Consider the following 15224-nt stretch of genomic DNA (forward strand, 5'->3'; position numbering starts at 1 on the left):
TGAAACCTAAAATGTGTCAAATTAAATTCCCTCGCGGTATTCATTCCGCGAAAGCATACTTCTCTTTACTCTACCTTAATATAATACCCGTGCGCGAATTTTCGACGAAGATAGAGGGAAGGCCTTTTGAAGTAGTAAAGATGTCGAACATAGTCAAAGATTGAATTTTCGACCGGGACCCACACACAAGAAGGATATTCCCCTTGGAGCTTCAGTACGTCAGATAAGTAAGTGGATAAATTTCTACCGAGGGCCGCGGAAGCAAGACCGACGAAAGAAAAGTTCGACAAGATGGAGCTCCGAGGAAGCCCGGTATAACCAACTGTGAGAATGTAGAAGTAAGATTACAATTTGCACCCCATTAACCCCTTTGATCCCCTCCGACTTTTTCAAGCAGTTTTCCGTTGTTGTGTCCTTGCAATGGACAACGATAACGATACCCTATATACGATAATATTGCGTATCTAATTAAAAAAAGCAATTAACTCGACTCGAGGACATTAAATGTAATTAAATGTAATAAAATACAATAAAATGATTAAAATGTAACATTAAATGTAATAAAACATAATAAAGGACGAGTGAGAATCAAACGCGGTAAGCGGTGAGCAAGTCAATAAGATTAAAATAAAGTTGATATATAATTAAAAAATTTTGTACATTTCAACACATTTTTGGACCATCTTCAACATATAAAAGTTTTTTAACAGTGCATAATTAAACACTCTTCAACTTAATTATAAATTAATTAGGTTTTTTAATTAAATAATCTTAACATAAAAATATGCATTTAATACACATTTATCGCATAAATTTTGACGTGAGATGCATGTTGGAGTATATCGAGATAATCGATAATAAACGGATAGCTAAAAGTTCTAGGATACTTGTTATTCATGCTGAGTGAGAAAATTTTCACCGCTCGTACGACGAAGTAGGACCTGCTCGCCGATGCGAGACATCGTGAGAAAAAAAGAATGCGAAGTGTCATCTAGCGTAGCCGGAGCGAACAGAAGGGAGGATTCAAAAAAGGAGGAGAATACGTGTAGGCTTTGAATCGCGGCAACGATCGACCGTAGAGACTTCTTGAATCTGAAATGTCTGAAACGTTGAAACATAAGATCGGAAAGACGACGAACGGTCAGAGATCGAACCTTCGAACCTCTCTCTGGGGTGACGGCGAACGGATGAAAAGAGAGAATAGAAAAAAGGGGAGACAGCGGGGTGGGAGAGAGGAGGATGGGAGCGCAAGGGGAGGAAAAAGGAAAAGAAAGAAAAGACGGCTGGAAATCCGAGAGTTATACGAAGACACGGCCGATATCTGAGTGGATAAATTCTCGACAAAAGAGCCGCCGCCGTTAGGAAAGCAGGTAGAAGGGGTGAGAAGAGATGTAAAAAGGTGTTCGAGACACGCAGGGAAAGTCGACTGAGGAGCTGAGGGAGCGAAAGGCGTGAGGGAGGCGGGGGTAACATGAGCGCGGAACGAAGGAGAAAGATGAAAACGATGAAATCCAGTGTGCGCTCTACCGTCTCTGCTTACTAATACAGCGCGGCCATATGCCGCGTAATATCGCGATTTCTATGATAACGATACCTGGGATGCTCTCTGTCTCTTTATTCCTTACCCTTTCTCTCTCTCTCTTGCGCGCTCGCAGAAACTTCGAGGGAATCCGGAGGGAACGGAAGGGACGGGAGATTATGTATCCGGCGACAGATAAGTGTACTCCGGGCGCGCTTATCTCGATCTAAGGGGGATATATTCGCTCGTCGCGGTACACTTGTATTTACTTTCGCGTTTATTTATCATGCTGATGAGGAGAGGCGTCCGGGCTTATCGCGAGCGCGCGAGACGGGATTTCGTTGTGTATATGTAGCTTGCGGCACCTGATCCCGCGACGCGACGGCCCCAGATTTCCTCGGGATTATCCTGAGATTCCTCCCCCTTGCCCCTCCCGGGGCTATTTGGGATTCTGGGACCTCAAGGTCCCGATTCTCTTCATCGAAGCCGTAAACCGAATCCGCGTGACGTCAGAAGCGAGGAACAATGCGAATCGTTTATTCTACGATATATACGCTGGAATAAATTGGTTTTTCTCTCGCGCACATGCCGCACTCTCCCGCGCACAGTGTCCGATAGCATGGATAGAGACAGATTAAAGTTTGTATACCATTATATATCCCAGTTTAATTTATATAGAGAGAGTAACAATGTAGACCAGGCACGGTTCTCTATGCGCGACACTGCACGTAGGAACGTAGGTTACATAGGTCGAGATGATTGAATTAAGCGCGAACCGACGCAGTTGCTTCCCAATATTAACTCGATTTGCGACGTGTATTCCGTGAATTTGTTGTAGCAGGAGAAACAATGAGTATATTCATAGTGGAAAGCAAGAGCAGACATGACTGCAAATATTACAGGCTTAGCCAAAAGTAAAGACAAATTTGTAAATACGAATTACGGTAGCTCGACGCGTCTCTCATAATTCTTTATTAATAATCAAAATTTTATTTTAATTGAAAACTAGTATTTAATCTTTTAAGGTTAATTAGGAAAAAAGATTTGATTAGATAAAAATGTAATAAAATAATAATAATAAAAATATTTTACTAGCAAAACCCAGCTTCGACGTTTATTACAATTCAACGACAGAATTAACCTCGTCTCTTAATTTGCGAAGATCGACTATAGTTTATTAAAGGCGCGCCTTTCCTTTTGGACAAGGCTGTAGAAACCCTACAATTTATCTCCCGTCGAGTTCAACAAGAAACGCGGCGCATACTCGTCGTGCCTTCTTGTAACAGCTCGACGATGCTTTTCGTGAAAATTTAGCATTCGCCCTCGTTTCGCCGCACTTTGCAACTTCCCGTGTAGCTGCGGCGGCGGCGGCGGCGGCTCGCGAAAAGACGCTCGGGATATTCGCGCGTAGAATACTCGCGAGATACGTTCGTGACTTTTTCTCCTTTCTCTGTATCTCTCTCTCTCTCTCTCTCCTCTCTGTCTTTTTCCCTTTCTCAGACAAATAGCAAAAGGAGATACTACAGAGGATAAGGGGAAAAGATCGGACCGAATCTCTTCGAAGCGTCTACCACGATTGAACGCGATGTTTCCGCTCGAATAAACCGCAAGACCGACCCACAATCGTTGCCTCAGACAGAAATCCGTGGCCCACGAATGTCGACGAGCGTACTTTCTTCCGTGCGAAAATTTGCGAGAGCCCTAGAATCCTCGCGGATTCATTTTTGGATGAAATCCTTACGAATAGATGTAACTGATGCAGCAATATCGAGCTCCCGATCTGCCAAATCAAATTTGCCAAATTTCAGCGAGTCGCGAGATTTGAAAATCTCTTCATTTGCTCTAAATGAGACGTCACGATAGTAGAAGTGGTTTCGAAATTCCGAAAAGTTGATTTAATTGTAATTCTTTTGTTCTGCAAATCGTTGTGCAAATCGTGCAAAGTAAGATTTGAAAATAATTTATGACGTGCAAAATATTATGTGGGATTATTACTGCGATCGTAGAATACGTGACTTTATTCTGAAATATAATGTCATCCTTTAATAATTGAAAACGTTTAGATTTGACAGGGCATTCGATAGATGACCGATACACGATACCTTCATAAAGACCATTAGGCGAGGAGATCTGCGTATATATGTGCGTGACTGTGTAGATCAAACTATTTAATCGGATATGTAGATAACATCGCTTTCCATGATTAAGAGCGGCTCTCGCTGGGTCAAAGGGACAGCCTCGTAATCAGCCGCTATGTACGCGTGTCTGTATCATTGCCTGCTGGAATATTAAGATCCATGAGATATATGAGATAGTCACCTAATAATCTGTCAAACACGATGATTCGAAACGTTCAAAGGGATCGGGGGGAAGGGGGGCGTCTGTATTATTTCCATATCGAATTAATTCGTCTGATGATAATAATTAATTATTACATCTCGTAATGCAATTATTATTAAAACTATTTAAATTGAATACGCAATGCGGTGAAAAATTTCTTATAAAATATGAAATAAATATATTCATATAAAATAAGTAAAAAGTTGCAATTATGACGTAGTAAAATTACATTGTTTAACTATCGCGGGACATTTGTGTAAAAAGTATACATTTTTCTACGCGAATCTGATATATTTAATGAATGTTATTATACCGGCACGGCATAGACGGAGTGGGAAAATTAATTTCGCCGGGGTGTTGCGAAAGAAACGCTCGCCGGGAAATTGAAATGATTGAAGAACCAATTGGTACCGCTCGGGGGTTGTAATACCCTTGAGTAAACGTACCGCGCGCTTTGTAGTTGTAATATTTCACGTTCCGATACTTTCCCTTTATATAAAGCAAGCGATAAGCACGGAGATGCTTCAACTGCGGGTAAATACTTCGCTTCTGTGAAGTTAGAAGTTTAATTTTCCAAATTTTAATACAGCCGTTGGAGCCCTTCTCCTTCTCCGAAGAGTCTAACTCTCTGATGGATACATTTTTAAAAAATTTTGACTACCAGATATTTAAAAAATAAAATTAAAAGAAATAAAAGCGTCAATTTTACATTCCCGATTATATATACAAAATTTGTAACAACCTCGTCATTTTAATCGGAATCGATTTGACCGTATCACTTTTTGATGCGAAACTCCTAAATTATTAATCTTGTGTTGTTATCGTCCCGATGAAATACGATCTCGCCGCGAGCGGAGTACCGAGGAAGAAAACCAGAACGGTGTAAATGCCAAGCGGCAACTACTACGGAAAGGAAAATTTATATGTTTCTCTACTTAGCCTGAAAATAGTACTGCAGATTCTCTGGAACATGAGTAAGTAAATCACGAAGATAATAGTACTAAAACATCGTACTTTCCCTGGAATTCTCATTTTGCTCGAACACCGTAACTACTGCTACTATTAAAAACTTCCGAATGGAAATACTTCGTCATTAATTAAGATGCAATGTACATAGTAAATAAATCGTTAATTGCTGTGCAATAATAAATTAGATTATATCACTTCCTACGAGAAAAGTTCAATTTTTTTAAAATAAAAAGAATATTTGATATACATCGATCTAGAGATCTTAGAGACTCCTAGAGTCTTAGAAAAAATCTATCACAAATTTTCTATTTGTAAGATTGGCTGAAAGACTGTTATTAGCTTATTGTTGTTTCTTTTAAAACAAAAGTGTAAAAGACAATAGGCGTAGATATTCGAATGTGATTGATAAAAAAAATAAATGTCTCTCGAACGTGATTTCATTTTCTTACTTTCCCTGTTTTATGTATAAATCGCTTAAGTATATAACTAATTCTACCCGAAGGAAAAGAAGGAGACATATTGCAAAGATAATACGAAAAGAACGATTTTGCTGAAGTATCTGAAAATTTAGTTAGATACCGATTTGAAAATAATTTCGAGTAAATACTGCAAAAGATTTTGATATTCTAAGATTCAGTTTGAGCGTTCTACGTAATTATTTTGATAGATCAACAAAATTATTTTTGATATTAAATTTTTAGATACTTCAACAATACCATCCGTCACGTGTAACGATTAGTATTTCGTCAATTGCGCATCGCACGATATCACATTGCAACAATCCCATTAATCTTGCGCATTGTCGCAAAACGCCGAAGTATTCCTATTTTCCGGCCAATACGCGTATATACGTATGTATCTACGTACATACGTTATAACGACGTTCCAGCATGCACGCGTACCTTGGAGTATCGTAAATATTCATGAGGCCATAAATATTCATGCCAGCCCCGTTCAAAGGGAATCGTTTAAAGAAGGAAAAACCGAGAGAAACGACATCGGGCTCCTTCCCGGGATATATCTCCCTCTTATCTGACGTTACTCGAGACGAAGAAACCTACATCTCGGAGGTGAATTCACCAGATGATACGACGTATTTTTGACGCATCATCACTGTTGCAACAAAAAGGAATATATTGCAACCCGGTCTGTCACATGCCATTAATTCTCGTGACAAATTGCCGACATTACGATAAGTGTACGTTATTAATTGCATCTGTAAACTTGAAATTAATTAGAAACACTTGACAAGAATACGTTTAATATAAAATCTACTTTGTTTCTTTTATAAAATGTATTTTTAAAAAGTTATCTTTTTTAAAATTTAAAATCAATTTATTAAGCAAAATCTTAATTTAGGAGAGCTTCATTACTAAATAACATCAATATCTACTAAAAATTGGGAAAATAATGATCAATCTTTTGATAATTGATTTTAAAAAATTAAAATCAATAATTAAATCAATTATCAAAAGATTGGTCATTATTTTCCAATTTTTAATATTGGATATATTTAGTAATAAAGCTCCCTTAAAGATTCCACTTCTTATTTAAAAAATAATGAAAAATTCTAAAAAAATTCAAATAATATTTAATAATTAACAACAATCGAAGAAAATGTTAAAATATTTAATTGTGCAATTTACATTGTGCAACACAAAACTGGAATATTGCGACGATTGTCGGTGAGTCCGATCGATATACATAGTACGCGGGCTCTTGATTTACGAGCATCCCTTATATGAGACTCGAGAGAGTGACTCTACGAGAGAAAATTAAAGGGGAACGAGCGTTCCCAAAGATCTTGCCGAGCAAAACCATAAATTTGCTTCATAAATATATCGCGAAGATTGCCCGGGCTAGAGGTTGCTTGTTCTACCAACAATTTACACATCGTGTTGCAATCATCGCGATTCCCCTTCTCACTTCTTTATCTTACATCGCCCTCGCGTGTTGGTCGATCGCGTATCGAATCGACACACACACGCAAGACCCCCGCGGCTTATGACAGTGTTTCAATAGTTACGCGACGGTATGTCGAAAGAGCTAATTAAGCAGAAATGGCTTTTCCGACGATAAATATACCACCAGCTTCGTATTGCGGCGATTACGACCGCAATAATTTCATTATCGACGCCGGATGACACTCGTCGAAATTTGCGGAAAGTGGGACGATTTTATCCCGCAACGAGATATATATATATATCCCTTCTCTCGTATGAAATTTTACGCCGTAATAAACGTAAACGTTCGCCCGTCTGGCCCATTACGTTTTTCTCTGCACCTATTATCTCGTCGCGCAGTCGCCGTTACGACCAAAAAGGAGCGGGCGGAAGTCAAGCTTAGGAAGCTGGGAGTCCCTCCCTCGCCTGCTCTACACGTTTCACCTAAGACACGTAAGGGTGCCCTGAGAACTCTCGTTGAAGAAAATTCATTTCCTCGACAACGATCGTACGAGCGTGTTACAGCCAGGTCTGCGGAATGCCGACGGGGGGGCTGGGGCATGGGGGATACTGGACGTCGACGGAGGAGGAAGCGAGGAAGGTTGCAAGGAAAACAAGCTACTGCAACTACCGCGGCCGCAACACGAAGCATTGCGGGGATACGAATTTAACCATCGTCGGTCTGTTTCGCCGTTGAGTTTCGCTGAAACGCGAAAGCCAACTTCGAGATCGCCACCCGGGAGACAAGACGGACACGTCACGTTACAAAACGCTGCCGAATTAATCTTAATTTAAAGTAAAGGGGAGGGGACTGTAGAAAGGAAGAAAGAAGAAACAATGGAATAAATAAATAAAAGAAAAAAATAGCCATATTTAATAATAAGAATATAACGCAGTGTACGTCTTTGAAATTTTACAGATGCTGGGTATTAACAAGATTAATATTGTTATAAAAAATATAAATTAAATAACTAAATTAATGACAAATTTAAATTTTTCGATGGATATATGTTAGTAATATAGTCGATTATTAAATTTTCACAGTATGACAACGTGATCGCGTGTCAGGATAATCACAGCAGCGCTACGTAACATCATATGAGAACGAAAACACGAGAAACGTATACGCACAATCCTTTCGCTCGGTACTCTCGTGAAGTTTTAATTGCTAATTAAATCAATGTATGTCAGTGAGTTATATTGTATTGGGAACGCGCTGCTACGCAAACCTAATTCAACAGCAATTAGTTGCGCGTCACGTATCGTGTCACCTCGCTTTTCGAAACAATACGTCCTGCCGAAATGATTGCGAAACATTTGCAATATTTTGCAACTTTTTTACTCAGCACTTATCTCTCGGTCTATTTTCACAAGCTGGAGACAATAAAGTCGTATTATTATACAGGGTGTTCCGAAACTCTTAATTAATATTTTAAGGCGTGACAGAGAATAAAATTTTAAACTAAAAGATTCTTTATCAATTTTGGCTCAGAGAGAGAGAGAGAGAGAGAGAGAGAGAGAGAAAAATTAGAATGAAATTTTAATCGAGAGAAGTAAACGCGAAAACGCATGGCATGCTACGCTCTTTCGTACTTCGACTAAACGCAATCTAATTGATTAACTTTATTCGTTAATAACTCTGTAAATAATGGTCTAAGCTAAAATTAATAAAGGAACTTTTAGTTCAAAATTTCATTTTCTTTCACGCCTTGAAATATTAATGAAGAGTTTTGGAACACGCTGTATACTGTAAAAGAAGTATGTAAAATTTATACAATTTAAAAATGTATACGAGTCCATTAAAAATCATATACGCTCGTAATTCTTATTCGCGATTCATGTGAATTTACATCTCAAGGTATCTTTTTTCCAATGTATTTTTATCCTTTGCGCGAAAATACTGCGGTAACATTCTTCGGTGTCCTAAACGGCTATAGCGAAGAAATAATATTCAATCTTAAAACCTCGGCACAATTGCAACGTCTCGCGTTATATCGTTTTTACTTTCAAATTTATGTGCAAATCAACGCCGAATAAATTATCTTCGTCGATAGTTCCTCCCAATATTTTCGTCCACGATCACACGGATTTATGCGGACAGCGGTCTACGCCGGCGAATTAATTGGATTAAATCGCCCGCAGTTTAATATTCATTTCATGCCTTATAGAGACGCCGCGAAGCTCGCAATCCGTATAAATTGCAGTGCCTTCAAAAAGCAATTTCATTTTGTACGTGAAGTTACCGCGGAATATGAAAGCAGGCTATCTTCTCCTGACAACCCTCTCAATTAGGAACCTAACTCTCGTAGAAATTATTACACCAGAAAATGTTCGGAACGATGTAATGCCCCGGGATTACCGCGGGGGTGAGCATATGACGTAGAAAGTGAATTTTTGGCGGAAAATCAAATTTTTCGTCCTATCGCGATCCGTCCAAAAATTCCTGCGTCTCTCGACGTCTCGCTATTTATCGCCATTACACCCTTCGTTGTATCACTTAACGTTATAATTCATAATTTTTTTTCATAATGTAAAACAGAATTATATGAGGATATACTAAAACGAATCGTGCGATTTTTAACTAATTTGTTTTTAACAAAAAAGTGGAGTCTCTTTAGTTTCTCTTTTTGTATTATTTATTTATTATACACAATCGAAGGGCTTTCTGCAACTAACTCACAGCTTATTAAGTATATGATATTGGTAGAAATGGATATATTTTTTCATTACTTCAACTTCAGATTACCTTAACTTCACATTTTCTCCGCGTTTTCGTCAAATGTAGATTAGCTCACTTGCAGCACAAATTCTTCAACTTTTCATTTATTCGTTTTATTTATTCATTCAAAATTATATTGATCATTATATTTTTATTGCTTCATTATGTTAATTAAGTATTCATCTGCGACCGATTGTAGTGACTGGGAAGAGTAAGACTGAGAGTAACTTTTAGTGTGACACATACACATATGTGTTTGTGTGTATAAATATTATATATGAGATTTCGCCGTTATGCATATTAAACTCTGCAGAAAAAATAAAGAAGAAAGTATAAAGCCGTGCCGCGGCTGCAATAACCCTCTGTAATTACGCGCTTAAATCACTGTCGGCGGAGTTATTGCAGCGGAATACTTTCCGCGCGGCCGAATGCGCTAGCATGGATAGCGAATGCGCGGAGTCCTGGCAGAGCGTCAGGTTATCCAACTTTCCGCAATCCTGACAAATTTCTTTTCCCTCTCTTCCTGATCTCGGTTATACGCGCGTTATTTCCGATTCACCGTGAAAATCGATGACGCGGCTAACTCTCGCGACGTTCGAAACTTCAAAAAACGTTCAACTCGCCGCAAACATGAAATCGACAGACTTTGGGGACACACTGAACTAAAACGAAAAAAAAATTTATCAAACGTATTACCGCATTAAGCACACGTGACAAAATAGGTTTCGGATTTTCATTAAGTTAAAAGCAATTTTTCACCAGTCGTGTACTACAAGCCGATCTTTATTAAATAAATAAATTTGTAATTAATTAGTTCCATTTTATTGCTATTTACATCTTTATTTTTAAAACGTTTATATTATAATTCGCCATCGATTCACTTCTGAAATTAAAAATTCTTGTTGAAGCATACATCCGCACATCGTATATGCTTCCAAAAAAAAATATTAGATCTTTTTAAAGCAACTAAATTACTGTATTTTTAGTTGTTTCAAGTTATTTGTCAAATTTTTCTCGTACGACTGAATACGCCTTTATAATGGTTCTTTCAAAATGCAAGCGAGACGCAATCGCTATTTGAATGAATCGCCGTTTCTTTCAAATCTACGTTTCTCCTAACAGGACTCGAGTCGGCTCTCGCCGAGCATCGTCATGAGTGAAATTCTACGGAAGAAACCGGCAAAATAATTGGCTCTATTACGCGCTTAATGCGCGTCGAAATTATGATGGCGGAACTTCCGGCGGCATATGCTCGCGGTCCGACGCCGTCTCGATTTTCTGTAACACGCTTTTCCGCGATCTCTCTCGAAAATTTCCCTCAACCAGTGTCCGCGAGATGCTCTCGACTCTGACCGCCCTTTCACGCCCTTTCCAGCCCTCTCAGCTCCGTTCGCGTTTCGCCCGGCGCGCGAAATCGACAGCGGTGCCAGTCAGAGGGATTCCCGGCGCGTGACGCGCCTCGAAATTCTGGGTTTTAATTGCGCCCCAGATATTTCGGCGCAGGGTGAGGGAGGGGGGGAAGAGGAGGGAGAGGCGGAAGGCATTAATGGACCGAATCCGAGGCGGAGCTGCAGCGCGACGTGCTGGTGCAACGCGTGCACTCGGACAACAAGGGCGGATGTTTAATTGAGCATTCGGTCGCGCCCGCCCGAACGCGAATGTCTCTCATAATCCGGCGTGCCAATTAACGCTATTAGAGGCATCGAGCGCGCCAGCACGCACCCGGCCGACAACGGTCCACGATAAATCCGATAATTGATTGTGGATCGACGCGTGTGCGACGGTCCATTACGAAAAATCGCAGGCGATTTGCGATTATCTCGCGGGATCGAATCGCCGTTTGGGAACGTGAGAATTTTTAAAAGTAAGGAATTTTGTGTTGTATAGAGAATTCGATTTGGTAAAGAGATCTTAGGATTTTCCGTATAAGAGACGCATAAATCGTTCTCTAATTATTCAAGGTTTTACACAACAGAATGGATAATTTTCCTGTTAAAAATATTGCTTTAGGCACTATAAATTCACATTCAATTTACTGTTATTCAGCTGATAAACTATCAAACACGTGTATAAATTACGCGATAGTATCCCGAAAGCATAACAGTTACCACGTTGGATTTAATTATTAGTCCACCGAGTGATTAATTGCCCGGAGAATTATGGCTCTTGGCTATTGTCCCGCTGTAAACACGCGCGGTATTCCATGTCAAACGCGAGTAAAATTTAGTAATTTTTCGCTTCGGCGGTCACAAGCGCGCAAACCATTTCAATCGGCTCTGCCATTGCGTTTCTAATTTCATTTGTCATGTAAGCGAATGGCGGAACGACGAGCCGTATCAATTATTACCCCCGCACTATTTTTCCACTTCTATAATCTTTTCCCAAAATTACACGGTCGTTCATCGTCAATGCGGATTCGCTTGTCACATTTGGCGCGAATCGATATTCGACGCCGGACCTCGACGCGGCCTCCTCGGCGTTTAATTATACAATCGGGGAAAAAGTCACGTGTGTGTCCCGATCCAATTGAAAATTAATTCCCTTCGTCCTGAGCGAGGCGCGCAGTCGTTCGAAAACGCGCGAAACTTATCCCGGGTTCACGTGTTCGCCGAAACGGTCGTTTCGACAAAGTAAACGGGAATTCGAATCGATCGAGGAAAAAAAAAAGCCGAGGAAAATATGAGTGGAAAGCCTCTCGAAATCGTCCGTATGTATAATCGGGCTCATTGTCAGTGTCGAAGTAAAATTCAACGTTCTGTCATTCACTATTCATCATCGACGTGTGTATACAGACGCGTTGAATTACCTAATTGAATTTGATTTATTTTGTCGGAATTCTGTTTTGCTTAATAAGAGAAGGCTCTCCCTCTCTCTCTCATCCATCTTATCCGTTAGCAACTCGCAAGCCCCATCGCTCAAAGGCTAAATTCATTATTTGCGAGGGCTGTTCCAACCATTTATAAATTATCAACGAGAGCACACTCTCGCTCCGTATTTTTCGCTTACGGGTGTCTTGTACGTGCCGCGCGGCACGACGTATGCGTCACGCTGAAAAACGTTGACGCTCGAAAAATTCTTGCGCTGCGCTAAATTCACGTCTCGCTAGAGATATTACATAACAAGAGTAGCTCAATCCTTTTATAAGCGAATGCCGACGACTTTTCCCATTGGTCCTTTCCTTTCGATCGATATATTTTTTACTTAATTGTACGAAAAGAACAATTTTGCTAAAGTATTTATAAATTTAATTAAATACAGATCTGAAAATATATAATTTTGTTGGACTGTGTGTCAAAATAATTATGTAGAGATGCTCAAGCAGATTGAGCGATGTGCAAAAAGTTTTGACATTCAGCGAAAGTTTCCAGCAACCAGCTTGAGCATCCTTTATAATTATTTTTAATAGTCTAATAAAATTATTCTCTATTTGTGTTTCTAGCTATTTTAACAAAATCGTTCTTTCCGTATGGTCTATCATTTAATGATTAACACAATTGCTAATTAAGTCAAAATGGCGGTCGTTTGCGCTACTGTTGTAATAGAGCTCTAGCGTGTCGCGAAGTGAGAGAGAGTTCCCTCTGACTCCTTTCCTTCTCCTGTCCTATCTACCTCCACGACGAGAATAGAACAAACGAACGTATATAGACGCGGAGAACTCCGGGTAATAGTCGAAAGTTTATAGAGTCTAACCGGAGGAAAGTAACTGGTTTATGGGAAAACTTTCGCCACGTTCTCACACGGAAAATTTACGTTTCGCAGCGCTGCCGAAGAGGGGACCGGAAATCACAGGCCTGTCCGTGCACTACGCCGTCGGCGAGAACGTGACTGCCAACTGCTCTGCCTGGCCGTCCGTGCCTAAGGCCAATCTACGTTGGACCATCAACGGCGAACCGGTAAAGTACCTTTCCGCATCCCCGGCGCCAGTCAACTTTCCCCGAGGCCTCGCGTCCGCCGGTGCATTGCACTCTCGCCCGGCCACGGGAAATGTGTTTCGTGTGTTTCTTTAGATCGGAAGTTTATATGGATATATATAGAAGAGCCGTACTAGTTTATCTTCGCGCGGGGAAAGAGCCGAAAGTGAACGGAGCTGTTGCTCCCGCTCTTTTTGTTGAAGACGAAGTTAATATATTCATATAAATTAATATATTCATATGAAGGCTCTAAAAGGAAAGTCAAAAGAGAAGCGCAACAATATACAGTGATATGTATGTATATACATGGAAAACTTAGCTGAACAAGATTGACTTTTTTGCCGAAACGAATTTAGAGAGACGACATTTTCACTTAAACGTTGAAAAGCTAGAAGAATAATTTTGTAACTAAATAAAAAAAACTCAGGAACATAGAGATCTTGGAATAAAAAGAAAATTTGAAAATAATTGTTCTATGAAAATTCTATTTTATTAAATTCCACATACGGAAAAAAAATTTACCCTCTAACGTTGATTATATCTGGCTGGTCAAACTCCAAATTAAATTAAAAAGAGTTCGTTCAATTATGCATGTACATATTCGGGGCACATTTCGCCGGAAGACTTAAGCTTTACATGTTAAGTAGCTCCCTAATATCATAGTTAAACTTCGCGTCACGTTTTTCAACGAAGGGAAAAATCGGCTTCAGTTTCGCCGACGGATATGTCCTTAGCGGGAGAGAATAACCGGGAGCAACCCTACCAACGTACACACGACGGAATTGATTGGATAGGTACACGCGTATACACTCCGATCTCGTCGGTAAGCTGCTTTCGCGGCGAAATCTGATTTCGCGTAAAGCGATAGTGTCCGCGCGCACCGGAGACACTGGCGCGGCAACGAGAGAGCGTTGTTCGAGAGAAAATCTCGTTTACTGTCACCCCGGTGTGCCAGTGACAACGAGAAGTTGAGGCCTCGAAGCGCCTACGCCTCGCGCGTGATTAGCGTATTCGTCGTCGTTTCGCGCGACGGACGCGAAACCATCTCCGAGGATTTTGTCTCGTCTCGTTTCTTATTAAATGACGATCCCGGAAAATCTACATAGGAAGTTCCACACTATCGTTTATTCGCGAAATTCGCGTTGCTGCGAACCGGAGATTGAAAACGATGCAATTTAGATTCATTTTTTTTAAATCAATTTTGATAAATTCAAATTTGCCTTTACTCTTTACGAATTAAATTTGTCTTCTTTTACATTAAGCTTGATTTAATTCTTTTTTAATAGCAACTAGCGTGCTGATCTTCCAGTAAAATTAGAAAACCAGCCGTTAAAAAAATACACTTCTATAAATTATATTTTTTTAGCTGCTAGCTTTTTAAAATTGTATAAATTACTTTTTTTTCCGAATTCGAACTTCGCTGTTGACGATTTCTTCATGAGACAGATTGAAATTGATGCGAGATGAATTTAAATTCATTTAGAACGTAGCATATACGTGCCGCGTTTAATGATTACAACAGAGTTCTAACAAATTTTTCATAATGCCATGATAACTTTATGTTCGCGCATTATGATTAAATTTAATTCTTAATTTAAATTCTCCACGAGCGAGCTACGAGATAATATGCTAAACGAATATTGCGAGTGGCCTGTATAGTATTCACTCATTAAAGTATGCGCGAGATAACGAGATTAGCGAGCCAAAACGTGCAGTATCCTTTGATCAATTTAGAGTCAATTTTACCTTAGCGAAAATTCAATTGGTCCTCGCCGCGGCCTTTCGCATTTTTTTTTATCCTCAAGATTAAATGTTTCGATACG

General features: G+C 39.8%; 1 protein-coding gene across 1 annotated transcript in view; it reads left to right on the forward strand.

The window, feature by feature from the left end:
• Positions 1-15224, forward strand: part of LOC105455189 — a 96087-nt gene that overhangs the window by 45961 nt on the left and 34902 nt on the right. The window contains exon 4 of the mRNA XM_011698309.1: positions 13250-13383. Coding sequence (XP_011696611.1) covers positions 13250-13383 — 134 coding nt within the window. The remainder of the gene's footprint in view (positions 1-13249; positions 13384-15224) is intronic.

This window comes from Wasmannia auropunctata, unplaced genomic scaffold, assembly GCF_000956235.1.
Source record: "Wasmannia auropunctata unplaced genomic scaffold, wasmannia.A_1.0 LD335921.1, whole genome shotgun sequence".
Taxonomy (NCBI): domain Eukaryota; kingdom Metazoa; phylum Arthropoda; class Insecta; order Hymenoptera; family Formicidae; genus Wasmannia; species Wasmannia auropunctata.